The following is a 26945-nucleotide window of genomic DNA, read 5'->3' as shown; positions in this document are numbered from 1 at the left end:
TTCATTATTTACATAGTTAAGCTAAGACATTCCCCAACATGATATACTGTAATCGACTGGTTACCGTATGCACTCTGAAGCTATATATGGTAAGTGCTAAACGATATGCTGCCTCCACACGCCACACGTTACCGTACTGCAGTTAAATGCAGCACACCAACTATGCACACCCCGTAGGCGCGCATATGAATCGGAAACACTTTCCCCGATGAAAACTGATGTGAAATGCATCCTCTACTAACTGGACAAATACGATCAATAACCGTCAGCCGGTAATAAACTCTACACTCAGTTTCGCCAACTTTGCTGGCCGCGTAGTGATCGCCGATGGAAGTGGCTTCCCGGCACTGAAAGTTTTTCAAACCAATCGTAACGCATACGGCAATCACGTGAGCAGTGAAGTAGAACTTCCGTTTTTTTAACCAATCACGTCGGATCGTGAAATAGTGTGAGTGGTGAACTGAAATTATACCTCAGTTTTTCAACCAATCAAGACCAATACTCAAATGTCTTTTTTTTATAGATAACTAACCTACGCATAGATTCGCACCACCCATCATCACCCTTGCTCGTCGTGAGGAATTGACTACTGAAGTGCTCAGCAATCTGAACGCAGCATGATCGGTTATCAATAGCTGAAGACCCGAACCCTCAAATTAAATAAAGTTGATCTTATTTGAAAGCTACCGTCACGCTGATTCTGAAAATAATACATTAAAATTTCATTAGGACAATGGAACTAACCCGAAATAGCCTAAAAATCTGAAAATCGGCATCGTGCAGCGATGCAGCACAATCACCATAACAACGGCCTTTGCGTTGTTGCGATCGTTCAGAACAATGCCGATTTGCAGACTTTTGGGGTGCATTTCGAGGGGGTTCAATTGCCCCGATAAGATTTTAATGTATATTTCGGAATTAATGCGACAGTAGCCTATAAATAAGCTCAACTTTTTTTAATTTGAGTGCTCGGATCGTCAGCAATAGGATTAGCAATTATGTTGCGTTCCAATTGGTGCAATAAAATCCGAATCTGGTCCCACTGTATCAACATTGTGCAGAATCCCTGTCCCTGACACTCTTTCCGTGTCCGTCTGAAAATATACATTAAAATTTCAATAGGGCAATGGAATTACCCCGAAGTAGCCTTCAAAATCTGAAAATCAGCATTGTTCCAAACAATCGCAGCGACGCAGCCCTATAACGCGTGGTTCGGAACAATGCCGAATTTCATACTTTTGGGTGTATTTCGAAGGCGTTCCATTGCCCTGATTAGATTTTAATGCATATTTTCGGAATCAGTGCGACAGTAGCTTTCAAATCAGAGCAACGTTATTCCAATCTGAAACGCAACATGTTTTTTACATAACATGTTACGTTTCAGTTTTGAACTTGATTAATTGGAAAACACGTCGCGTTTTTGGTTTTAAACTTGTTTATTTCAAAAACACGTCGGCGTTTTCCGTCGTTTAACGTGTTTTTGGAAAAAACATGCAAAAAACACGTTAAATACACGGTTTATTTTTTACAGTGCAGATCTGATGAAATTACGGGATAATAAAAAATTGCGTGTAGTTACAGACCCAGTTACGGCGGCCGTAATTGGAATGTCTTTTATCTAGCGCGTAATTCAACACCGTCCGTTCGATCATTCTAGAACGCGCCGGCCTGTTTCGACTTTTCTCCGTCGTTGTTTGCCACTTACGCGCGATTACATGCATATTTTTATGCGCGAATTCATGGTCAAGTTACCGCTGTTTAGATGCTGATCATCGACAAGAAGCAACCGTACGTGGAGTTCGAATACTGGATTCCGAGGAATGAAAGCCAGGAGGGCGATGAATTTACGGCGGAGCTGAAGCGGCCCATGGTGGAGGTGTTTCGACTGGAGACCGAAGGTAAACGCGAACACTTTGTGCAGTGAACCACCCAGTTATGAGTAACCGAGGCCTATCACGTATAGGGTACATATCCGGGCATGGGATGGGGTCACTGAAAAGTGGCTGTTGGAACTCCACAACGGAAAGGAAACCAAGTCATAAGTCAGATAGGGGGTCGGTACAGACTTGTACAAACTTCAGAATTTTCAAAATTCAAAACTTGATCTAGAACTACTTACTTTTCAAAACTCGCATTTAGAACGAGAACTAACGACCTTTAAATATCCACAGCAAACTAAAACACAGCTTTTCTGGAGTCAATTCCATAGTAACTCATATACGTTTGGAGTTTGAAATGGGATGGGTTTCGACTCCGAAAATCCACCTCCTGGCTACGCCGACATTACTGGTGATAGCAATGGCTGCAAGAACATCAAAACATCCGAACACCAGTATTACGATTCACGCCAAACGACGAAACGTGTCTATATAGTTTTACAGCAGAACTATAACTACTCAAAACAATTAGTTAGTTGACCGTCAACTATTATTATATTGGTAGTTTCTATACAAGTCTGTGAGAGTAACGAAGTGCTTCAATTATTCGGAGTCCTGGAATAGGTTCCATATATACTTCCGTCACTTGCTCGAGCGATAAATAGTGATGCCTTTGAAGCTATATAAACTTTTTACATTGTACATTTTAAAATTAGAAACTATGAGTAGAATTGCTGTAACAGCCGGATGACGTAACCCAAATGCAGTAGAAGTTCGTTTTCAACGTCGTTAGTGATCCTACGTTTGTCGTGAAGGTGTATAGATCTTGATATGTTGAAAGGTGTCAGCAGCGATTAGCTTGACAAAAGCCTCAACTGTTCAGCAGTTTCCTACCCCCACGAATGCAGACAATTCGGAGCCTGCTGAGAAAATGTATGAAGTATAGTAACATGAGAGCAAGTTCACTATGGTTGGCTATAGGTCATGGCGTTACGGTCCTGTAATCCGATTATTTCAGTCTCTATTCGATTAACGGCGTCATTCTCTATCAGAGTGATGATAGCTGAACCATTTCAGATGACTTCATGGATCAAATCCTCGCCGCCGGCCTGGATCCACACGCCGTTGTCGTGCCAACGGCTGCCAACACTACTACCGTGCCGCCTACTACACTACCTGCTGTAACTACTAATACGTCGCCTCCAAGAAGAAAACCCGCCAAGTCGTATAAGGTTCGCGAAACTTCCTACTTTCATAGATATCGCGATCGCATGGCTTTGATTTCGTACATGCACGAACCCTCTCGGTATCAATTGAGGTATAAAGTACCATACCCGCAAACGGATCCCCTCAGGTCTTGATTTAAAGCCACACGATTACCCGTTTATTTTTCGTATCGGTGATATCAAAATATTCCTGCTCTTGATGAGATACATCGAGAGTTATCATGACACGCCCTAAATTTGCACTGCTTTTTGAATCCAGTGATGCGTGTACAAAACGTACAGTCAAGCAATGTACTATTGTACTGCTATATATTTCGCGAGATATGCGGGCTTCGTATTTCCTTAAACCAATCCCTACTCCGCTGAGAAAACCTTCAATATTTTATTCACCTTCAAACCCAAAGTTACGTTCTCACCCTTCTTAATTTGATTTCAGAAATCGAGAAAATCAAATGCTTCGTGCATGGCCTGTCGAAGAGGCCCTAATAGAAAACAACAGTTCTGCGATAATGATTTCGGTGAGTTATTGTCTGTTGACAATCTGTTGTAGAATCTCGTTCGGATTCATGTTGCTTTTACGGGATCCATTGATCGCTATTCGTTTACAGCCATTTTGCCCATTTTCATGAGTGGATCTAACCTCTTTTTCTATATTCAATATAGTCTGCGTGGTAGGGCAGCACCTATTTATGAATATTTCCCGAGTATAATTATGTAATTATGGTCGGGTAATGAATAGGCCAATTTATCTTTTCATTTCACATTTTGCCTATCAACGGTATGGGCAGTCTTAATGGTCATAGAGTTTCAAATTTTACTTCTGGCGATAAATTCGTCACTACCTGTTTATTGTAGCGTGGGTAGATACAATATGTCTATAGTTACCAAATACAAACTACAAGCAATCGCGATTAATCGCACCCGAGGCGTGATCAAGTAGATGTTTTAATATGCTTGGTGTAGCTCACCACCGAAGACACAATCCTGTTAAGTACCTCGTTCATAAAATACGCCTTGATCTTACAAGCCGAAGTGTATTTAATTCTTGAAGCGGTGTTGTAATTCGAAAGGAATCCGAGACATTTTTCAAGTACGCGTCGCGACTTCATGCCAGCGTTTGTGCAATTCACTGTTCGATGTTTTTTTATCACGAAGTAATCGACCTCGGATTGTTTTCGTCGGTGACGTGCTGTTGTTTATCTGATTGGTAATCCTTTGTTAGGACGAGCAAATAATCAGCTTATTTTAGAAGTAGCGATTTTTCTATGATTACCGCTAATTCTTCTACGATCCGTGCAGATATTTTCATTACTGACGGGATCAAGTCCTTTTTGCAAGGCTTCGTTCGCTTGGCGTGTATATGTTTTTTTACATATCTAATATATGAAAAAACTCTCGGAGTAACAGAACTTCACTTGTAAATTCCACTATACGGTACCCGGCCTGCGTCCACGTTATTCACTGCAGCGTATATTCCAGATAAGGCGATTTGTTCAAGAATTTTGAATATTGTTAGAACAAGCGTGGTTGGACCAAGTGGTGGACAGTACATATGTAGATCGGTTGCCCGACATTTGAGCATGCGATACGGTGAAAAACAAATGTTGAGCATGCGACACTTTAACACTCATGCTTACTTTATGCTTATGTGCCCCCATGCTGAAGTGTCGTATGCCGGTTTGCCTTAGTTTATAGTTATGTAGATCACTTATAATGATCGAAGTCATGAGAAATTGGCATAATACAATAAGTGTAACGGGTTTCGTCTGCGGATATACATATCTCAAATCACACACTTACGAAATTCAGTGCCACCATTTTCATAGCAATACATTTTTCATATTACCTATGCGTCTGTAGTCTGTACCACATAAAGTGCCTGACTGATCGCAATGAGCAAGTGTGGAATTATTTTTCGGGCATGGCAGACCTTAGCGTGTTCAGATTTAGTTCATGACTTTAATGGCAAATACACATCCGTGAGAACATCGCATTAAGTACGATTGTGTAATGTGTGTGTCGCGGTTATTAACAGCGTGCCTTCGCAACAGACCGCAAACATTTCGTTGCGAACCGGCGCTCTGGTTATGAGAATATGTCTTTGAGGATTCCCGGTGGACAACGTAATACAGTAGCGAGATATACCGATTATCGATCAACATATACTTTCCCAATGTGATTATATTGGGGTGTGTCCTTGAGGTGTGCTATCATCTATTACCTAAATATATACACGCGGGGGCATATTAGTCGCACTGTTCAGCGTGTATGAACACCGTGTTTGATAAACACGCACAATCACACATCTGCTAGCAAGATCGTCGATGGAGGCTGTGTAGTGTGTAGTAATCCGTGATAGTCTCCACTATCGCATACTCGGATGCACTTGCACAATAATGCGGGATCCACTTGCACAATAATGCGGGATCCACACGATACATAGTAAACGGTATGCGGATACCGTGAACTCCGTTACGATGCACAAAAACACATTCCCAAGGCAGGGTGTGCAAACACCGAAACAATGAGAATTCACCGTACCTGTCTCCCTACCGCAGATTCTTTAATTTCCAAAATATGTTGTTTCGTACACTTGCCGAGAATTCCCCGCCGTATCGTTTTGCTTGCCTATGGTTATTCGTAGATTTATTTTCGTGAATTCTGAAAGCTTTCGACAGACATCAAGTCTAAATTGTCATGCGCCATTTAGACAATATTTACTTTAGTGGGCGTGTGAAACCGCCTTCATACTGAAAACTCGTTTGCGAAACTCGTTTGCTGGTCCAAGGCATTTTCAACATTCCAATATTGTGCAATTTTTGATCAATTCACGTTCACGTGTATTACGGTTTCTCGTTGAGGCCATATGCGGTGTAATAACAAACCGGAAACTAGACCATATCTTTAACCACGATTATTCCACATAATTCAACATGACATTCCACATGAATGTAATTCGTAAATAGAGGCTAAAACGTACACTATTTGTAATGTACTTTTATTGGACTAACGGAAATGTTATCTTACGAGTTGTGATGTATAAATAACCTATCTGCTGTGTGAAGGTATTTTGGCAATAGTTCATAATATCACTAATTTTTAGGAAGATAACTCTATGCTACTTATAGACAAACAATATTATCTATGCCTGCAATTGACATTTGGCGATAAGAATTATTATACTTCTAGAAGAACGCCAACACACGGCATCCGTCATTATGTGTTAGGAGCTGGACAGTTGACTCTCGGGTATATTTTCGATGCACACGATTTGTATTTATTATATTGCTATAATGTAAATATATTCATTAATGCTGATTATTTTGTTACGCGTTTAAATATTACCAAATTAAAATATAAGGTCAGTATATGTTATTAGTATTTTCGGTCACACTTCAGGCGTGTTGATGTAGGTGATAATTGTTGGTAATAATCCAGAATTCCTCTGCTATGAAACACCTTCGTAGCGTGACCTATGTTTGGTATTGGTTCATACAGCGTAAATGCCTATGTCATACAAATGAGATGCATGGATATAATCTTCCTTTCATGTTTGTCATCGCGCAATCCGATCAGGAAATGTGTCGGTGCGTTCCGCGTCAGCTTAAACCCTTACTGAGTGCTGGTACGTGTCCGTCTACACAATTGAATCTGAATTCTGTTACAGCTTTTCACGTACGGGTGCTCTCCCGACGGCCCGCAATGCGGAGATCGTATGCGCGGTACACGGTGGAAATCCTACATAGTTACAGGAGTAATGTCAAAGTGCTTCGGAGAGAATATATGTGGGTGTCGCGGACTTGCTGCCCACGGCTGCGGCCTTACAAACATTATCTTCTTATGGGACGCGCGGCGAAGGTCGCATCAAACGTGAGTTGAATTTGTAAACTTTGCATCGACAGCGTTGACATAACGCGTAAATATAATTCCGGAATACGGTCGATGTCGGAGTACATATTTATCTGCATTTATCGCTTGAAGTCTGCATTTCCATAACGCAGGGTTTCAAAGCTGTATTTCCCTAGACTTAGACACCTTCTTAATCCATTATGTAGTTTCTTCGAGTTAAAATCGTCACACGAGCCACGGGAAAGTTGTAGGCCTACTAGTTCTGCCAGATATCCATCACGGTAATTAGTTTCGAAAACTGCACGTCTGTAAGCTACACGTACCAGTAAAACCAGTGATTTTTTGTCAGTCATGGAAAGACACTTTGTCATTAATGTGATGCTTGTTCCTCAGCGAAAACAAGTCTATGCACATCATTTGACTATTCTCAACGCTATTTTTAAGCTATGCTCTGAGTATTATACTTACATTTTATCCCGTTTAGCGTGGTCAACTCTCCTCGGCTACTTTGTTTTCTTAAACGATACAAGTTTGACATTGCACTGACAATGCTCACTGTTTCAGGCCGTGGTAACCGACGCGAAGCGAAAAATATACAAGTCGCCTTTCGTAGTGAATCAAATCACCTATTGGTACTCGTGGTTCAAGCAACACTATAAAATGAGCAGGATGACCAGGAGATTGAACTGCAGAAGATACAAGTATTACATGGCGAGAATTCACAGGAGGCGGGCGATGAGAACGCAGCGATAAAGCGAACGGGCATTCGACATGCCGACGGTGTCCAGCGTTAGCTATACGCATACGACGTTCTGTCACTTCTCAAAGCTACCGCGCCAAAGCGACCGTGTCAAATGCGCGTTTGTGTAACACTCAGTTGTCTTCAATGCAGCTACTAAGCTTACGGTAGCATAGAATAGCATAGGCGTACAAGTGCACATTGTGCAATGTGCATGCTAATTTAGCATCGCCGTACGAGTGTATTATACGTCGACGCGGTATCGTATCGATATTTCTTCTCACTGCCGGAAAAATTTGACCATGCAGACCTCGCCTTCGTTTTCGATATATTCGTAAATCCACGTTGATCAAAAGAAGCCGACACATGCCAAAGCCTGGTCCTATTTATCTTCATTTTGCAACCACGCGTGAAATCAAAATAGATAATAACATGTCTACGTTACTGGGGCTCACTTTTTTTAACGAAATAAAAGCGGGATCGTTGCGTATCAGCGGTCAGTCGCAGACTACATGACGTCGAAAGTATTTACCTGATGTTTCCTGCGACTTTATATATCTATTTTTATTGCTTTTTACGGTTTCGTAGGCCGTGTTTAAAGTGGCTATGAACGCGGCTCATTTGCGTTGATGTTCGTATATTCCCAGTGCATAATAATTCAAGTCCGTTTTTGCAGCCTCAACGATTTTGCAGCAGAAGATATACTCTTAGGGTCAATCTAGTAGTATTACTGTCCCGTGGTGCAAGAAACGAGTTGTTGTAATACGGCAGCAATACCATGTCCGTTCTCAATCTGTGAATGTCTACCGATTTTCGTATTGACGGCGGCCATAGCCGATCTGGTAAAATATCGTCCGCATATATTTCCACAACCACTTTGTTATTTGAGAACGTTATTGTCATCTTCAATGCGTGTTCAACCTATTGTATAAAATATTTCTCAAGTATTTTATCAACGCTTCACCCAAATACATCGGGACTGAACACATGTGACTTTTTATATGCTTATATGTGAAAGTCTAGTGGCTCATAGATATTTCATTCGCTGATGTACGCCACTCGATATGGTGTTCCTAACATGCGTATTGATACGCAGCTTTTGAATATCTTTGGAGACGGAATGGTGGATGAAGATTTGTGTAATAGGGTTTTGTCTGGTATCGACAAGACATCACATTTTATGCGGACACCTAGTAGGGCCTATGGGCTATGGGCATTCATAGCATTATCGCAAACACATTACTGTTCGATTGTATGTCTTATCTCTCTAGTTTGTACTGTATCATTATGAACGAATTCTATCAAGCGGGCTATCTTCCATTCCAGCCTTTGTTGCCATTTTCGGTCGAAAATAAACTATGCACCTTCATTCTTGTATGCGTTGAAGACTGCTGAGAGTTGCAATGGAAGGATGCCAAAATAAGATCATTGACAGCCTAGCCCGTGTTGCTGTCCATACTATAACGGTTTAGGCAACGGCTGTCATACAAAGCATTTTAATCGCTGTTGTGGCATATCCTCGCTTTTGTATTTCTGTAGTGGCATGGCACCCTGGTAACATATCTTTCAGTGATGTTGTATTGGTTTATATAAGAGGGTTTTGTAGGGTTCTATGTTTCTTCAATTTTGAAATATTTGGATTGGATGAGATAGTATTGATTGTATGATTTTCACATCACCTCATATCGTAATGACTACAATGGGCAGTCATTTTCAGCATACATCTGGGTTATGACAGGGGTGTCAAACATACTGCGCGCGGGCCTCATCCAGCCCGCCAGACGATTTCATCCGGCCCACAAGGCAAATCTGAGTAGATCCAGTATATTTCAAACAAATGCTTAGATTTTTAGTAAGAAATACTTCCATTATATAATCCCGCAATCGAGTAAATGTCGAGTCTGTTCATTGTACGTGGTAGGCGACATTATGACCATCAGACAGAGGACTTGTGGTTTCACTCTAGTTGCTATTTGGAACAAATCGTTGACACCCAATTCCGAGAAGGCATAAAAGTGCACGCACTGAGTGTTCCGGACTAATGGACCAAAGCCTAATTATTTACAGAGGCGAAAACACCTATGCGAAACCGTTATATGCAAAATACATATAGAAAATTATATAGTTGCCCGGCAGAATAAATCTGTTGTCGCACTGCTGTATAAATTCTCTATCAAAAGGTCCCGGCCTCCACAGAAACCCGAATCGCGATTTAAAGATATATGTCGTTATTCAAATGACCGATCATCGTATTTCTTTTGGCAATTCTGTTGTTTGCGAATAAAGGGGTTGCTGGAATTGAACAACTATGGTCCGTGATATAATGTAATATAACATAGGCTTGATAATAAAGTATTCAATGAAAAACAAGGGCATGGATTTTGAGGTAACATGTTGGTCCGGCCCGCGGGCGATCTGAAGGTTTAAATCTGGCCCCCGACGCAAGTTGAGTTTGACACCCCTGGGTTGGGGCCAATACGAGTTGCGTCGAAAATACCTCGCCGGTGACAGTGTAATCTAACATCTATATAGGTGTAATCACGTGACCGCAAAATTCCATGCAGTAGTGCAATTTGTCACTATGTATAATTCTCTTCATGTATTCACTCTGCGTTGGTCAACTGAGCCATCAGACCTGGTGCTAGCAAAGGTTTGACCGCATATTCTCTTATCTGTAGATGGAGCTTTGTCATTTAGGATGGGGAAAGGGAGATAAATTACGCTGTATAAACCCCGGAAAAATTTAGATTTTGATTTAGCATTTCTTTTTGACAAGCCTCTCTCTTGAATTTAAATATCCATCCATTTGCTGGCATTTTTTCAAGGGCATCCCAAAAATAATTAAAATGCATTGCTTGTGATTAGAAATAGATACGGTGACGTCAGCAGCACAAGTGCGTGATATAGTTTTCGAAGGATTTTAGGGACTATAAGGCACAAATGAGTTCAAGGACCTCTTATATCGTTTTTATTATCCCCATCATCTCTCTCCTGAGCTAATTGCTTACAAAAAGTGAAAACCTATTGTGATGTTGAGAGTGATAATGAGTAGTTACTACAGCACAGAAATTACTTATGATTACACATGTATATTGTATATGTCTGGGGTGAAGTAGCAACAAACTAAATTGGCAAAGGTACTGTGCTGACTCGTTCGTCTCTGCTTTTTGCAGATCTCCTGATTGCAAACCGTCGCGTCACATCGTTTGTTTAAAATTAAGCCGTGCCAATCGCTAACAACCCAGCTGGAAACCAGGCAAAATTACCCTATCTCCATGTGGCGATCTAGGATTGTTAGACAGTAATTGTTGGCCGGAATTTAGAGTATGTGTTTAGGTTCTGGTAATTATCAGTCCGAGAAACCGATTTGTGATATGTGCCTACATTGATACATGTTATTTTGACTAATTTACGACTCTGACGGAATGATTGGTTAAAGCACAATCCATCAAACATCAGCATCGGAGTAAATCCTATGATTTTCGAGGAATTCTTTTTGAGTTCAAGGGATATCATTTGGTGGTGGTATAAATTAGTACATCTGTACAGTATATTAACATTTAGACTGATGAAATTTCAAATCGGCTTCATATCAACAGCTTTCATATGTCAGAGACTTTTTTATTATAGTATGATAGGCTGATATCGGTTAATCTGATGGGTATCTTGGACCTCGATAATACAAATGTTGTTTCACTTTCAGCTGCTCTAGAAATGGGCTTTCGGGTCGGTGTTGTCCCTTGATATTGATATTCAAATCGAAAGTCAAGTCTAGTCAGTATAGCATTCAAATCTCAGTACGTGGAAATTCCGTAGTAGGCCGTCAGAGTATACTGCACAGAACAGTCGTTCTCAGGTACCAGTATTGTATATGCCGCACTAAATGGATAGTTCGATTTACGTAACATTTTCGGATTTAGTGCAATTAATATATTATTCAAATACATTTTGAGCGGTCCGCGCGATCTTTGTATATTTTTAAGTCCACTTCGATCGCTACTAGCCAAGAAGCGTCCGGCGCAGACATGACCTGACCATAAAAAATTGCCATTGGGCATCAATGCAAGAGGAGGAATTTCAGTGGGATCAATCACGCCGAATCAATTCTTTTCGTAATACATTTATTGGAGCTGTAAAGAGTGGAGCTTAATACAAGTAATTGTCGCCATTTATTCCCCAGGAAACAAATGGCGTTACATTTAAAATGCATTTTTTCGATGAGTGAGGCGTGGGTTGCGAGAAGGGCTGGGCAAAATCGAGTACCTGAGCGATTCGATTTTGAATCACGAAATATACTTAAAGTCGAGTATTCGAGTATCACTCTTTATGACCTCATAACAGAATGTTATAAGTCAAAGTTGAAATATGTACCTTTCATGCCACCACACACAATATAATGACTAGGGCGGGGGTCACCAACTCGCGGCCCGCGGGCCGCATGCGGCGGTCAACTGAATTTTTTTTCGCGCTCGGCGCGATTTACCTCGAATTCATAGTTATAGCTATTGCTCTGTGCATCTGTATAGTCCCAAATTCATATTATAGAATTTTCTCATCAACATTCATAATCATCCATGCCATTAAACTATCCGTTGGGATTGCTAGCATTATGGATGTATTTTGTGATATGACGATAAGGGGGGAGCGTCATTTTTCAGTATCGTAAAGGGGGGCATGTCTAAAAAGGTTTGAGAGCCACTGGCTTACGGCCTCCCCAAAAGATCAAGCTTTACGTGGAGATGGTCTTTCAGCTATTAACGTATCTCGCTAGCCTCAAAAAGCGTTTCCATGTATCATGCACAGCTCAGAATTCAAAATAACACGAAATTGATGACAGTGATCTTTTGTTGTATTTTTATTCCTTTAACAAAATATTAATTCTTTTGTGGTCACTATGCCCATCGCCTATGTTAGGTAGCACAGCGTGGTACTGACGTAGAGTTTTAAAACGTCGTTGCCTGCTTTATATCGATATTGAATTCATGCGGCCCGCGGCCGCTAAGAAATTTGAAAAGTGGCCCGCGACCCGTTTTGAGTTGACGACCCTTGGACTAGGGCAAGTTTTTGTTGCAGTTAAATCCGTGAAAAGTTGCATTTATTTTTGACAAAAGTTGCACTAAAAGACCACAGTTTGCTCGGTTGACTAAAAAAATGGTCAACTTCCCAGCTCCACTAAAAAAAAGGTCAACTTTCCAGCTCAGCTCCCGAAATGCCCGTAAGAGCGTTACTTCAGTGCTGATTTACGGTATTTCAGTCGAATTTGGCCGTGTATTTCACCAAAATCAAAAATACTTTCATGGAAAATCGAAAAAGTTGCAAAATGTTGCAAAAAGTTGCATAAAAAATGGACAAAAGTTGCACTATAGGATTCCTTCCAACAGCTTAAAACAGCATTCTACATATCTTACGAGTATTTAGGGAGCTGCCGGGAGCTGTAAAAAAAATTGCAAAAGTTTCAAAACCTTGCCTTAATATTGTGGGATGATCATGACTTGGGAAATGTGTTATTTCCAGTAACGTTCGTAGCTCTTAACCTAACGTTTCGTTTGGTGCAGAGCCGGCCAACCCGTGGCCCGCGGGCCACATGTGGACCGCGAGAAGGTTTTGAGTGGCCCGCGAGGTAATTTCTGAAATTAATAATATTATCAAAAATGGATTGCACAGATTGTGAACTTGCAAGGCCGACCAAAAATTCGATTAGTCTGGACGCAACACTAAAGATGTGATGACTAAAATATCAGTTCCGACGCATTGGCAGATCCATGAGCCAGTCAAATTTTGGTAGATCTCCGTACACTACAATAAAGTAGAATAATTTGCGATAGATTTATTTCTACACGCTTCGCGCAACATGTTGTCACTCGACTTCTTGCTTTTAATTTTGTTACCCCTTTGTAAAAAATTAGAGAACGCCAAATGTATCAGAGTCTAACTATATTCGCGATTACGAGAGAAAGTGTCGTTCAACATATGCGACCTTGCTTTTGCGCTCGCAGAAAGACCGTCGACTATGAAACCTAGTCATAGAATGATTTCGATATCGATATGTCCATTGTCCATTGTTCAGGCGCCGAATAGTCCAGTCCTTGCAAACTGAGCCCAGCGATATACAGCGGGCCCGCAATAAAGTCAAGTGACAATATTATTGGCCTATGAACTTCGAGAAATTTTCGCGCTTCGCGCGGCTAGTGGCCCGCACAATAATCGTCAATCGAATGTGGCCCTTTGGCTGGAACGGTTGGTCACCCCTGGTTTGGTGCAATGCGGCCAAGCAAGGTTTCAAGGCTTCTACAGTGGACAATAGTATCGAATTAATATTCTCGTTGTTTAATCAACTTTATTCGAGTATACTTGAATCATTGTGCCCAGCCCTAGTTGCGAGACACAGACGCCTATAAACCGCAAATTTTGATCGCGCTGGCATCTCGCAAAACCACTGATATATAATATCCTGCATCAGGTCTCGTCATAGGTTAACCGCATACGTTCCTAAGATGCGGCACATAGCCGATTCTTTGCCGCGCCTAAATTTGTGGTTGTAGTTTTATTTAATGCATTGTTTGACCAGCTTATTTGTTGTTGGAATTAGTTTGAGTGTCTATACACCTCTCGTACAAGACTGGCGGATAAAGAGATGGCCCGGCTTTCATAGTAATTCTAATTCCGTGTACTGTACATAACCTGTCGTATTACAAGGCCTAATTGAGTTGCTGATATCGATGGTGTGACTTTAAAGTATGGATATGAGGCAACATTATTTCGTTGATTCCTGGGTTCATAGGTCTGTACTAGGGTTAGTTCGGATATCAATAATTTTCACTATCCGGATAACGGATATATCCGGATATTTTGGAATTTATCTAACCGGTTAACCGGATAATAACTGCTAAGTGAGACAATCGATTTCATTAGGTCTGCATGTAAAACGGATCTCAAAATCATTACACAGTGTTATTGTAGAGTAGGCCTACCTATATACGCGCGCAGTATGAGCGAATACGAGAAAAACCACGCAAATTTAATGTTCACTGCTTCTGCAATGCCCTCTTTATAAAGCACAGATGCATCAATTGTGGGATCCTGTAGCCGGGACCGGAATTTTGTAACAAAGAGTTCACGTTCATTGAATGCTTTTTCAGCTTCCACAGAAGTGGGCTGAATAGAAAGCAGCGCTTCGTAGAGAGTCAAAAGGTTGGCAGGTCGTACGCCGGAAACTTCAACGGCTTTACATCCTTATGTTTAGGTTTGCAGTACTAGAAGGACGACTAGCTGATACTGGAATTGATGCCGACATGATACCTCGCTCTAATTCACGTGATCAGGCACGCAGCCAGCCGAAAATGTAGGGGGATTGAAATAAAATCAGGGGGTTTCGATTTTTTTTTTCGAATTAATCATCAGCGGAAATCAATTATGCTTGCACGCACGCACATTTTTGCGAACATTCGATGTCATTCAGTTTCGCGGTGTCACTCTCAGAATCGCTAATTAGAATACACTTAACGGCATATCGTCAACAAGCCATCGAGAGATAGGAGCCAATGCATGCTGGGTCCGAGATGGTTAGGCCAGCGATTATATCGTTCGTAGGCCTATTGCAGATGCGATTGTGTAGGTCAACGATAATATCGTGAGCACCAAGCCAATGAAGATGCGATAGTGCAGGCCAGCGATGGAATAGTGTGTACACTGCACATGGCCTATTGCAGATGCGATTCTTCAATCCAGTGGAACTATCGGCTTGTTGAAGACGCGATAAATCAGGCCAGACACGATAGCCGAGCGCGCGGCAATCAATGACCTAATTTAACGATCTTCTCAGCAGGAGATCGCGTCACATTACATTGTGCAATGTGTACAGACGCATCTCGCTAACTGGCAACACGCTTCTCGTAAATCGGCCGCGCCAACACTGAATACGACTTATTGAAGCTTACTAAAACGTGTAAAATGCATTAGCAGCGATTCTTTTTTATCCGGTTAACCGGCAGAAAAATATCCGGATATCAGATAGTGAAAATACCTCCGGTTAACCGGTTAACCGGTTAACCGTTATCCGGATAATCCAACCCTAGTCTGTACAGTACATGATATCAAGTAAACTATGTATATTGTATATGCGGCATGTGTATTGGCATTTGGCATGCTTGCACCGATAAGCCATTTTTCAGTCAATAGCGGAGCGCAACTCTGCCATCTTTTTGGGACTGTGGGCATGGTAATACGTGCCTCCCAGATTTCACAAAGCACTTTAACTTTACAATCCAGTCGTACGGGTGACCACAGCACTTATTATACTATAATAAGGGTCAAGTATTGAAGACAGGGTCCACTGTCAACTGTCCACTGTCCTGCTGCAATATGCGTAGTGCGTACGGCGCACACCCTGCCTTCAATACGTCTTAACATCTCCTGACTCTCAATCATTCGCGAGTTCATGGCTTGCATAGATTTATTTTGAGGAAGGCCAGGAAACGTGAAAATGTCAGAAACATACCTGAAAGATCCACTAAACGAAAGAGTCGGCATGAAACATATGCAGTGATGTGCAATATATACAAGAAATAGGCGGAATAGAAGTAGCAAGTTGAAAGAACTAATTGAAAAACATATCTGACCTCCAAAGAGGCGGGCGTTGTGGCGGCATGTATATATACCCATTTTGTCGCTGAACCGAGCACATGCAGTCGCGTCATATATCTCCCAATTGGACATACCATCTATTAATCTAACACTGCACTCCACGAAATATCCGACAGCGAAATCAGACGCCCGTCGCATAATCAATCAATGTCACTCGACCGTATGAATGAGAGGTATCCAACGCAGTTCGTGCATTGTCGTTGCCTATGTATATATAACTATAGGATGGCAAGTCGCAATTGAAATTACAAATTATACGCAGACACATTACCTATAACATACGCCCTATATAATCACTAAGTCACATAGTCCAAGTGATAGAAATAAAGTTTCCCGGAGGACAAGTATGGTATATAGTATGGGTCCCTAACCTCAATCCACCACCAAACCAGTAATTACCACATTTTCAGAGCAAAAACAAGCTCAACCATCACAATAACTGAATATCTAATAACTAATTAAGTGCTATCATGTCTATAGTGTGTTGTATTTATGTCATTTTATCATTTTGACTACCGGTTACTGTATAAATCTTTCTTTTTTTAACAGAAAATAACGTTTCTAGATTTTTTTAAAAGGTTGAAAAAATAGGGCAGCTGCTGCTGAACTGCTGGATAGATGGTGACCACAGACAGAGCGGTTTTATAATCTCACTGTTCCTTGTGTTCAACAGCGAGAAACCGCGAGAAGAATTCTAGGCCTACGTCGGCAGGCTCAAGTCGCTGCGTGTGTCGATGGCTTCTGGTCTTCCCCAGGCAGACGCCTGCTTCTGTCTAGACTCCGGTCGTAGAGCGTGCCATCACTAGCGAGCGAAACGTTTTTTGCGCGGAAATCTCATGAGATAATCCCGGCTTGCATGTAGTTTCGAGAACGCCCATCAACCGACGTTCGTTCTTCTCCGACCGAACCTGGCAGGGACGTGTTTGTATCTTTTGCACCTCGCGCGGCGCGACAATTTCGCCATTCTGGAGTGCAGTTTGTGGGACAGGTTGCGGGAGATGCCGGTGTGGCCGATCAGAACGAATTCGCGGCGGTAACGGTCTGCGACTCGGTTCGATGCCTAGGAGAAAAGAAATGGTTAAGTTTTCCGGAATATTTTCAGCAATATTTTCAATATTTCGTGAAATCCCCCGGTCACTATGGTTGGCAGAGGTAGTCAGCAACGGAGTACTCCTAGTTTTGCGCCAAATTGCGCTTCCTACTCGAGATACTTTGTTCTTTGACGACATCCACACAAATACTACCACTCTTTTTTCTGGAAATACTACATGCTTTTTACACCTTGAATTTTGAAAACTATGAAGTAGTTTGAATCACTCGTATGCCTGTAAATAGTCGCGCTGTTTGTGGGAAATAGCCCGCTTATCACGGCCCAATATATTTTCGAAGATTGCAGCAATTTTTAGAGCCGTCAGTCATTTTGCGTTAGTCGCGGGCACGCATTTTCGATTTCGAAATTAACCGCCTCTGATTAACTGCTAATTGTATGCGCCCACTTAATCAAATCTACTTTTTTACGACGTTACTTCTGGAGAACACTGGTGTGAACAATATATTGCAGTCTCCTCCGCTTTCTCATTGACATATTAACGAATACGGTATTTTACGGTAAATACGTTGTTGCGAGTATAAACCAATTCGACCTATATACGAGTTGAAGATCACGCCGATAAGTGGTTCTAATATATTTTCTTGCACGGGTGATCGAGTGTTTGAACCGGTTTTACGCGGAAATATTGTTTTCCATATAGTCCGTGAACATTCTCAGCGGATTATACTTACAATTCCAGGGCGGCTGGCGATCGTTTTGGGTCGAGTGCGTCCCATGACAAAGTATACGTCGTTGGCTTGCAATTTGCCGTAACACGCACTGGGCATCAGGATGTATTCTCTTTGCGATAGTCTGATGTTTGTCTTGTATTTGTGAAGTATTTCGACTGGGTAGCGAATGTACCGGCCGAATGCCCTGTGCGGCCACGGAAGTATGCGAATTTCGACAGCTGAAACGAAGTATAGAGTCAGTGAAAACATTTGTTGGGAGATAGTGTATTTCATAAGACCGATCGAAGCGACGGTTTGTAATCAGGGTGCGTGATGATTTTATATTGAACTTGCATCTCGATTGGTGTTAGTTCCGGTGGGTTGCGCGTTTAAATATAGCTCGTGTTTATGCCGCAAAGTCAAAACCTATATACATTCGCGTTTTATGAAGATCCGTCCGACAGCGAAATGCCTCCTAATCTGTTGTTGAAACAAGATTTATATGATAACGGGAAACAATGCCAAAATTTAAAAAGCCCTATAAGCTACTTGCTCAATCCACATTACTGGCGAAGATGGATGCGGAATGGGTACAGAAATGCATTTTACATGTGAATGAAATGTATTGTAGGATACCAGGGATACGGCTATTGTCAACACCAATTATATCATTTCAAACTTCTATTTACCCTGCGTTTGAGACATGGACGACAAGAATGAGTTGTTTATCACAACTTTGTTGTAATGATCTAATCCCGCGTGCATAACTTATGATATCGGATTCAATAACACGATGTTACACTTTAGATTTCATGTAGATGGAATGGGAGATGGTAAACGATATGTTTTGTCACATAGTTAGATTCGGTATCATCAATTTTACTGTGAGCATACGATAAGCAAAGCTGATATGTTTGAGAGGAGCACTCGCTCGCGACTACGTTCTACCAACTGTTTTTGAATGGCGATTTCAAACGGGCATCTTCAAAGGCTTAATCCTGGCACTTTACCCTATTGAATTACGTTGTGTAAAGCTTCAGATACTGTACGAGTGTACGCCTGAAATTGATTTTGAGATCGCTATCACAAATCCATAAGATCCTGTGTAAATGTTTACGAGTTCATTTGAGAAATGACATTCATTCGCCCTCATTTTGAAGCCACGCTTGTTGAAGTTTTAATACGTTATCGGTGACAGGTAACAAGTCTCACATTGTGTCCGCTTATCTGATCGCATTGTGTACATCACACTGCGATTCATTAAACAGGTTCGCGCCAAGGTGGTGAATTGTATTTGTTGTCGCATCATTCTGACGATATAATGCGATTGACAGGGACTGTTTTGCAATGTAAGAGGGGCGGCTGGGAAAATTGACGATCAAATGGTGATGACCATCGTTTGGGTTGAGGCTCAGATTTGCAATGGTGAAACTTCGTCATGGTTTCATTAGCTCCGTTCACCGTCTTCTCGATGTGCCCGAAAGTGGAGCTAAACCACGAAATACCTACGTTATTTCACAGAACACAGCATAATTATAGTTCATTGGTTCGTGTGTGTGAATGTTACGGTTATGTACGTCGATATGCGATCACTGTTATATTAAGAAATATATGATGGAACAGTAAAACACTTACCGAAATCGCTTTCGCACAGAAGTTTCTTTTTCCCTCCGAGCTTCTTGCTGCACTGGGCCGGTCGGACGGAAGGTTTCGATTTTGCAGTCTGAAGATATGCGTCAACAGTCGGTTACAATCATGCGCACGCGGGGTCACATTAATCGAACCGTGAAAAGTTAGCTTTCGCATTCCAAGAACAGTATTGCTAGGGTATAATTTAGATGCTAAGCCGTGCATTTTGTGGCGTATACTTGTCATATTGAGGTTTGGCACGTTACATGGAAACTTAAATTGCCCTACCTCTTTCTCGAACGAACTTTGCACAGCTGTTGTCGTGGTAGTTTTTGTTGTTGTTGTAGTAGTAGAAGGAACAGTGGTTGTGGTAGCTTTCGTGGGCGCGGGGGTATTGTCCGTTAAATCCGGGACATCGAAGCCATGATCTTTGATAAGTTGTAGATAGTCTGGAAAGACGTGTGAAAATTGAGCGTTGCTGGAATGCGCTGTAGTTTGAAACGTTCAAATTCTCATACCTATTTGCGGGGCTAGTACCCGTCGGCCAGTTCCCAAAGCAGCCGTGCTGGCGTCGGAGGAGGACTTTGGAACCCAGTATTCGTATTCCACGGAAGGTTGCTTTTTGTTATTCACGATCTGAAACGGAATTAACGAAAGGGTAAACATTGCCGAACTAAGGTTGTCCGTGTCAGAAGTGTCGAAGATATTTATGATAAGTATAGATTCCGATACTACTATATTATATATCGTCAATCACTAGAAAACGTGAACTCTGTATACGTACCAACGACATCAGGCGAATGATTTTCTTAGTTGGTCCAAGAATTCGGATCGACTCCTTTTCTCCGACCCTGTCGTATATCACGGACACGCCAGAAGCGTCGTATTGGCCGGGGAAGTTGATCAGCCAATTTCCGTTGATTATCGAGTTCTGATTATCGTCTTCATCAATTTCGAACAGGGCTGTATGAAAACATGCGTCGCATTTGTAAATGATTTAAATTGGTATGGTATTTCATTCTGGAGATATATCTTCTTATAACCGAATGTGGTCAGGGAGTTTTCAACGGCGTCTGATCATATATACATAATAGTCAATTTTGATACGTCAACTAGGGTAAACAATGGTCCGATAACTTTTCATTTCGTAGATGGTTATACAACTGGGTGTCGAACATTAGCGGGGTAAGCACTTTTTGGGTGACTGACGACGCAGGTTGATCGCGTGTGTGACTTGCTAAATTCCGAATATGTCTGTCAATATATGCTTTTGTGGTTCGACTCTCCAAACACTTCAACGTAACTTGAAGTTGATTTGTTCAGGGAAACTTTGCAAACACGTATGCGATTCCCATATGAGTGTTGTATTCTATTTAAATCGTCTCAGATAAGCAGAAGGAAATACTGCTTACCGAGATGGCATTTATTGTAATCTTTGATTATGACATTTGTTGCTCCGATCGGTATGTCGGCTAATCGATGATAATCTGGTGAGCGACCTGCAAGGCAAATAAAAGGCGTTGCAGGCAGTCGGCATTAACCCAGGATTAAATGAACTTACCATCTACGTGTTGTACCGTGTTGTAAATCTGAACACACGTAGAGTTATCCCCCATGCAAACCCCGCACTGATCTTTCTTTCGGTTTGAACCGATGACTCCATCGCAGCCGATATCCTGATGAAAGTCAAGTGTGAGACATTTCAATATACATGCTGGGTTTGAATCGGTAACGCATTTGTGTTCACAAAATTGGACAATTTACATTCTTGCATTCGCGGTGTTAGTTTGATGTATTATTCCGCTGCGTAAAGATTAAATTGATACAAAAGTGTACCAATTTCGTTCAAAGGTTTCAGATTTTCGCAGATAGTTCTAATATAGATGGCAATCTGCGCATACTTTTGAAAATTTCAACCTTCGGCGATGTTCACCGCAACATCTTTTACCATATTGAAGGGGCGGTTGTTTTAAGAAATGATGCGTATATAACTCGCTATCTCGCATAACTTGACGGATCAAGTAGAATCTCGGCATGATCACGAACATAATTCCTGTTGAATTCGCTGCATTCTGGCCTTGAACTCTATTGAGGTTCACTGACTTTATGGATCTTCCAGAGAAAGGAATACCATGGTGCAAATCGTGAATAAGTAACTGTGACTACTTCGAATTACGCCATCCAAATCATCTAAATGTCTGCTCATAGAGACCGAACATATCGTTTGTAATTACCATGCATTCTCCTGCTATGCAGACACCTTCAACTCCGCATTTCGTGCCGTCTCGGACCGATCCAAATGACAAATATGTTGTATGATACACTGACATGTCTTCAGCGCGACACTGCAGCTCACAAGTGCTACCATCTGGTCCTGCAAAACAATCAGCACTAATGCGCCATGCTCGTGGATAATTTGCGATACACATTTAAACACTTGTTCTTCTAAACATATTGCTGCTTCAAGTTTATTGTCATCGTCACAAAATAGCTACTTTGTTACATTATGACGACAAACGGAAATTGATACGGCAGGACGACATGTACCGACTTTACTTACCATTGAATGCAGTCCATTTGTAGTTTTGTCCAAAGTATGGCTCGTCATCGTGCTCCGAGCATTGCTTGGAGCGAAAATCGGTACTGCCTTTGGGACAATCCTAAGTGAATGAATTTGACATATAAGACACACATAGCACGTTACTTATGGGTGAAGGCATCACGCCTCATACCTGAGTGTTGCAAAGTCGATACCCAACAGATTGTCCGTCACACGCGAGGTCTATTTCGCTCGCTGCATACCTGAAAAGAGAGCGACCAAGTTTAGATGTGGATATAGTATATTTTAACCATAGCTGCATTATACAATACAGTACACGGGCACGAGCACTTATTTTTGTCATGCATGCGATTTAAAGCGACAAGAATCGACGCGTGTAGTTTCCGCATCTGTATCATTCTTCGGAATGCGGAACTGTGCGCATGCATCAAAACATGCTATAAGAAACCACGTTCTGGATGAATGAGAGTGTACTATCTCGTTAATCTAATTACCTGGTGACGATGCACGGCATTTCTGGCTAGCTAAAGCCAAGTGTGGTACGAGACGAAGAAAGACGGTGCGTGTGTGTGAGTAAAGTATGATTGTCTTAATTTATTCGGCCAATGGTTTACTATCAGCCGTTGGTCAATACACAAGCACAGTTTTACGTTGTATGCGAGTGGATTCCGATACTTAATAAAAGGATTTTCAAAGAGAAATAGGAAATTTACCTCGACACGCAAATCCTCGTCCTCGATGACACCCCGCCACCGCAAGACAGCGAGCATTCTCCCCACGTTGTCCACGCACTCCAAGAGATACCCCCATCTGTTAGTGGAGCACTGATTTCGGCTGGCTCGTAGTGTCGATTGGGCGTGATCAAATCCGCTCCCAGATGGTAGCCGTCGTCCGGTTTGTGTTCGATTATGGTGGCACGCAATTCCGGAACCCTCTTTTCGATTTCCGCGATTTTGATCGGATGATAATATTTCATTTTGACAACTGTTCCCACGTCTCTCGTGCTCTTCTTTGGAATAGGCCTTCCGTCGCGTGCGTGCGACTTACCCTGGAAAAACAAGACAAGCCTTATGAATGGGGGTTTTAAATACAACATTTTTACGAGCCACATTTGTTGTGAGAGTGGTTTCAATCATAGAACTATATGAATATCGCGTGCTAAAGTTCAATGTGTTCTGCGAAGCAATGCTATAATATTTGGAATGTATATAGGTTACAAAAGAGAGCGATAGCTTTTCGAAAAAGAAAATAATTTTTAGTAAAAAAATGATGGTATAAATCTAAACATTCCCTAACGTCACGTGATAATATTTTGATGTTGGTCAGAATCGCACACGACGCCATTGGTTGCTAGATAACTAAATTCCGACTTCAAGAAATATCTGCACAGATTCAGATCTACAGAGGGATCTATCTGACACATTTTGACTACTTTTGTACGATTGTGATTTTGATTACTTTTCTTTGAATGTAATCGTGGCACTTTGACGGCTGATCAGCCATGCTTCAAATCACTCTATTTCACTTATTTTCGGTGTTGTTTACCTGCTACATTATAGAAATATGCAATGTATCGAGGCAAAACATAATTATATTATAGGCATCGTATAGAGCAAACTGGACCTTTTTAAAAATGTGTATTAAGCTGATTGCACGTCGTTATAGCTCTAACTGTAGACTTGGTTATGAATACATAGCGATGCGACGATAGAATTCCTGTAAGCTGCGTAAACACATTTACAATTGTCGAGCTGTTTGTCAAGGACTACGCTCACGACAGGTCATTATTCGCCAATTCAGCCCGGACGATTCAAATTCAACAAGGCATAGCCATGTAACACTAGCATTTGATTCGCTAACGGCTGCTTCTCACGAGAGTTATGCGGGCTAAAATTCCGAGAATGGCTAGCTAGGTAAACCGCCCTCTATTGATAGTATAACCTCAAAACTAGCAGAAAGCGGACCTTGAGCTAAACTCGCTGAAATACCGGGTCAGAATGCAGCTAACTAATATATACAATCCATTGAAAATCATGCTCTATTTGATGTTCTCTGGTGTGAACGACCTACGACTCATTTCGGCCATTCATATAATTTTTTTCAAAAACTGGGAGTTTACTCAAATTGTCTCATACACGGGCTTGCCTCAACGCATCCTTTTTGCCAGGGACACAAAAAGACGAGTTCGCTGCTCACCGTGCAGTGCCGCATTGACATTGCCTGCGTTAAAAATGCAGAATATTCTAAATTGCTTACCAGTGCCAACGACGTGGATAACAGCAAGGCAAACGTCAAAAGGACACAAACACCCATCCTTGTGATGTAATATTATATCATATGATCTGAAAATAATTATTATTATAACATACTGTTCGTAAAACGGTTTGAGTGATACAAAACAATTTAAGATAATGTTATTTTTAGCTGTAATTACAAACTGGCTGCCGACCCTGACCGACATATCTGTTGTTTCGCACTGTCATGACTCTGATTAATTAATTAATGGCTACCAAGTCTCATCTGGCTTATGCACCCCGGATTAATAACAAAATAGCAGCCCGTTGGCTATAGATCTGTCACAAGTCACAACCGTGGGAACAAGGACGATATCACACATCTGACAATTACCATGGTAGATCTTAGTCTTCGTGTTTTAGGTTTATGCATAAATCTTCCTTATCTATCACGGCAAGCTTTTCAACGCGGTTTACTGCCGGACACCAACATGGTATTGACGAACACGTCAAGAGATAACTTGGAGCACGAAAAACGTAGCGACGCCTCTGTTGTTCCTCGTAAACTGTGCGTCGTCTTGGTTAATATCGGTAGCGTAGTTACGTTGCGTATACTTTCACAAAACAACGTCGTGGGTGTTGCGCGAAATGTGACGCGGGGTTTGCTCTATTCGATTTGTGTACGTTTGATCGAATATTGGCGAAGACACGTACATCTCCTCCTGGCGTTCACGTATCCCAGAATATTTCCGTTTAACCGCTCCTTGCTTTGTTCACATCCCACGCTGGGGATGGTAGTAGTATTTGTTTTAATCACGTTACCCATACAATTGCATAATATAGATACACGCCGTAACCCTCGTCAATTCGGAACGTCTTACGTAATATATATTGTCGAAAACAATAAATTCAAGACAATAGAACATAACAATTGACACCATACGAGGAAACCGTATATACTCTAAGCATACCGCGCCTGTATAGCAATTTACGAATTTACGGCGAATGTTTCCTTGAAACCATTCTTGCGAAGACAACACGGCAAACGTTTTATAAATTCGGGCCAATTACTGGTATGCTCCAAACAAATTAGTTGTCTGAGAAAGCTGAATCGAACTTTCGAACTTTGCTCTCGCTGGTGACGATGCGACAGTATGATTAAACTTCTATTATTGTCAGAAGCTGCTCAAATGCTGTATCCACCTCACCTACCTCATTTGATTTAATATCATTAGTCGTATGTAACTACTTCGGGATAGTATCCACACCGCGTCTACGACGGTGCGATGCCAGCACGATTTTCGGCAATGATTTGTTCAGACGATTTATGCCCGGTTGAACGTTAAAGCTGAATACTATCGTTCTTAAATCCACTCACTGATTTTATCTCCTGCTTGAGCAGACGTAAATCACACCTAACGAGAATGTATTGTACCAAGTCGTCGGTTTTGATATAAAATAAACACCCGTATAGACATCGCCATTGAAGCGGTATTTTGCCGCGTTGGAGGTGCCGGCTAGGCGGCGTTAATTTCCAGAATGTGTCGTATCTGATGAGCAGTCGAGACATCCGACAAGTTGCAATGTTTTGCAACGCGTATTCTAGTTTCATTCGTAACTTTGGGTCTTTTAAAACTGCTTTAGTTAGCCGTTGGTCACGGGTCATACCAATTAGATTTGTAAGGCCGTACTGTAAACATCCAATTCTGTGCCGGAATTTCGAACATTACAAGCAAATTTTTAACTAATTGAGCGACGGCGAGGAACCTACAAAAATATTCAACTTTAGGTCCTAGATTACAGTTGGCCAGAGTCAGACTCGAATTCAGCGCCCGTGTGCGACGTGGAAATGTACATTGAATGCTACACTTCTGGGTTCTAACTGCCATTGGTTTTATTGAAGGATTATTTTCGTGCATCCTTTCCTCTGATTGCAACTAGCGAAATATTACAGTGGGAATGTTAGCACTTAGTACGCCTGAGTAGTGATTGTAATGCAGGTATTGCAACGATGTTCTCAGAAAGCTATTCGTACTCTAAAACTCCAGTTGCCTTGCTTGATCTCAAGTAGTTAAGTAAGGTCTGGCGAAGAAAACTTGACCATACCCTCCTAGCAATTTGGTGTAAAATCTGTAAATAGGTTGCAGCGGTATAACAGCGAAATAATTCTTCCCTGCCTACGCTCAATGATTCGCCGAGCGGTTCGAATGAATAATAGCTCGCGCATCCTACATATTTATATCTACAGGCTACTAGCCTTTTTCGACATTCTCACTTCTTCGCAAGTGAATGGTTAAGCTCTACTTTCTGTAGGTTCCACAAGGCTACGCAATACTCTGTGCCTAACAGCGTCATGTGTGTTGCCATATGAAAAATGAGGTGATCCGACAGTTGGAATGCCAAATAGCAAAAAGGTTCATATATCCA

At 41.6% G+C, this 26945-nt stretch overlaps 2 protein-coding genes and 1 long non-coding RNA gene across 4 annotated transcripts in view; 2 read left to right on the top strand and 1 right to left on the bottom strand.

The window, feature by feature from the left end:
- LOC145448145 (ADAMTS-like protein 5) overlaps positions 1 to 9060 on the top strand; it is a 48713-nt gene extending 39653 nt beyond the window's left edge. The window contains exons 9-13 of the mRNA XM_080326473.1: positions 1763 to 1898; positions 2955 to 3109; positions 3540 to 3621; positions 6771 to 6973; positions 7517 to 9060. Of these exons, the coding sequence (XP_080182599.1) occupies positions 1763 to 1898; positions 2955 to 3109; positions 3540 to 3621; positions 6771 to 6973; positions 7517 to 7705 (765 nt within the window). The 3' untranslated portion in view covers positions 7706 to 9060. The remainder of the gene's footprint in view (positions 1 to 1762; positions 1899 to 2954; positions 3110 to 3539; positions 3622 to 6770; positions 6974 to 7516) is intronic.
- A 7065-nt stretch (positions 9061 to 16125) lies between these two features.
- On the bottom strand, positions 16126 to 26710 carry LOC145448246 (ADAMTS-like protein 5). 2 transcript variants are annotated; one of them, XM_080326606.1, is made up of 14 exons: positions 25495 to 26710; positions 24541 to 24626; positions 22998 to 23332; positions 22457 to 22526; positions 22285 to 22384; positions 21959 to 22098; positions 21286 to 21400; positions 21137 to 21223; positions 20509 to 20687; positions 20243 to 20360; positions 20013 to 20173; positions 19731 to 19818; positions 18117 to 18334; positions 16126 to 17394 (listed from the first exon to the last, which is right to left on the bottom strand). In XM_080326606.1, the coding sequence occupies exons 2-14, from the start codon at positions 24595 to 24597 to the stop codon at positions 17212 to 17214; spliced, it is 1851 nt and encodes a 616-aa protein (XP_080182732.1). In that variant the 5' UTR covers positions 24598 to 24626; positions 25495 to 26710; the 3' UTR covers positions 16126 to 17211. The 2 variants fall into 2 exon arrangements, with proteins under 2 accessions (XP_080182732.1, XP_080182731.1); XM_080326605.1 differs by having other exon boundaries at positions 24541 to 26710.
- Positions 19785 to 20628, top strand: LOC145448247 (uncharacterized). The gene is made up of 2 exons (XR_013917840.1): positions 19785 to 19911; positions 19977 to 20628. It is a non-coding gene; the product is annotated as an uncharacterized LOC145448247 (long non-coding RNA).
- Positions 26711 to 26945: the final 235 nt, after the last annotated feature.

This window comes from Botryllus schlosseri, chromosome 10, assembly GCF_051294905.1.
Source record: "Botryllus schlosseri isolate E-star chromosome 10, Bs_hap1, whole genome shotgun sequence".
Classification (NCBI taxonomy): Eukaryota; Metazoa; Chordata; class Ascidiacea; order Stolidobranchia; family Styelidae; genus Botryllus; species Botryllus schlosseri.
This window is presented reverse-complemented; position numbering and strand designations above follow the sequence as displayed.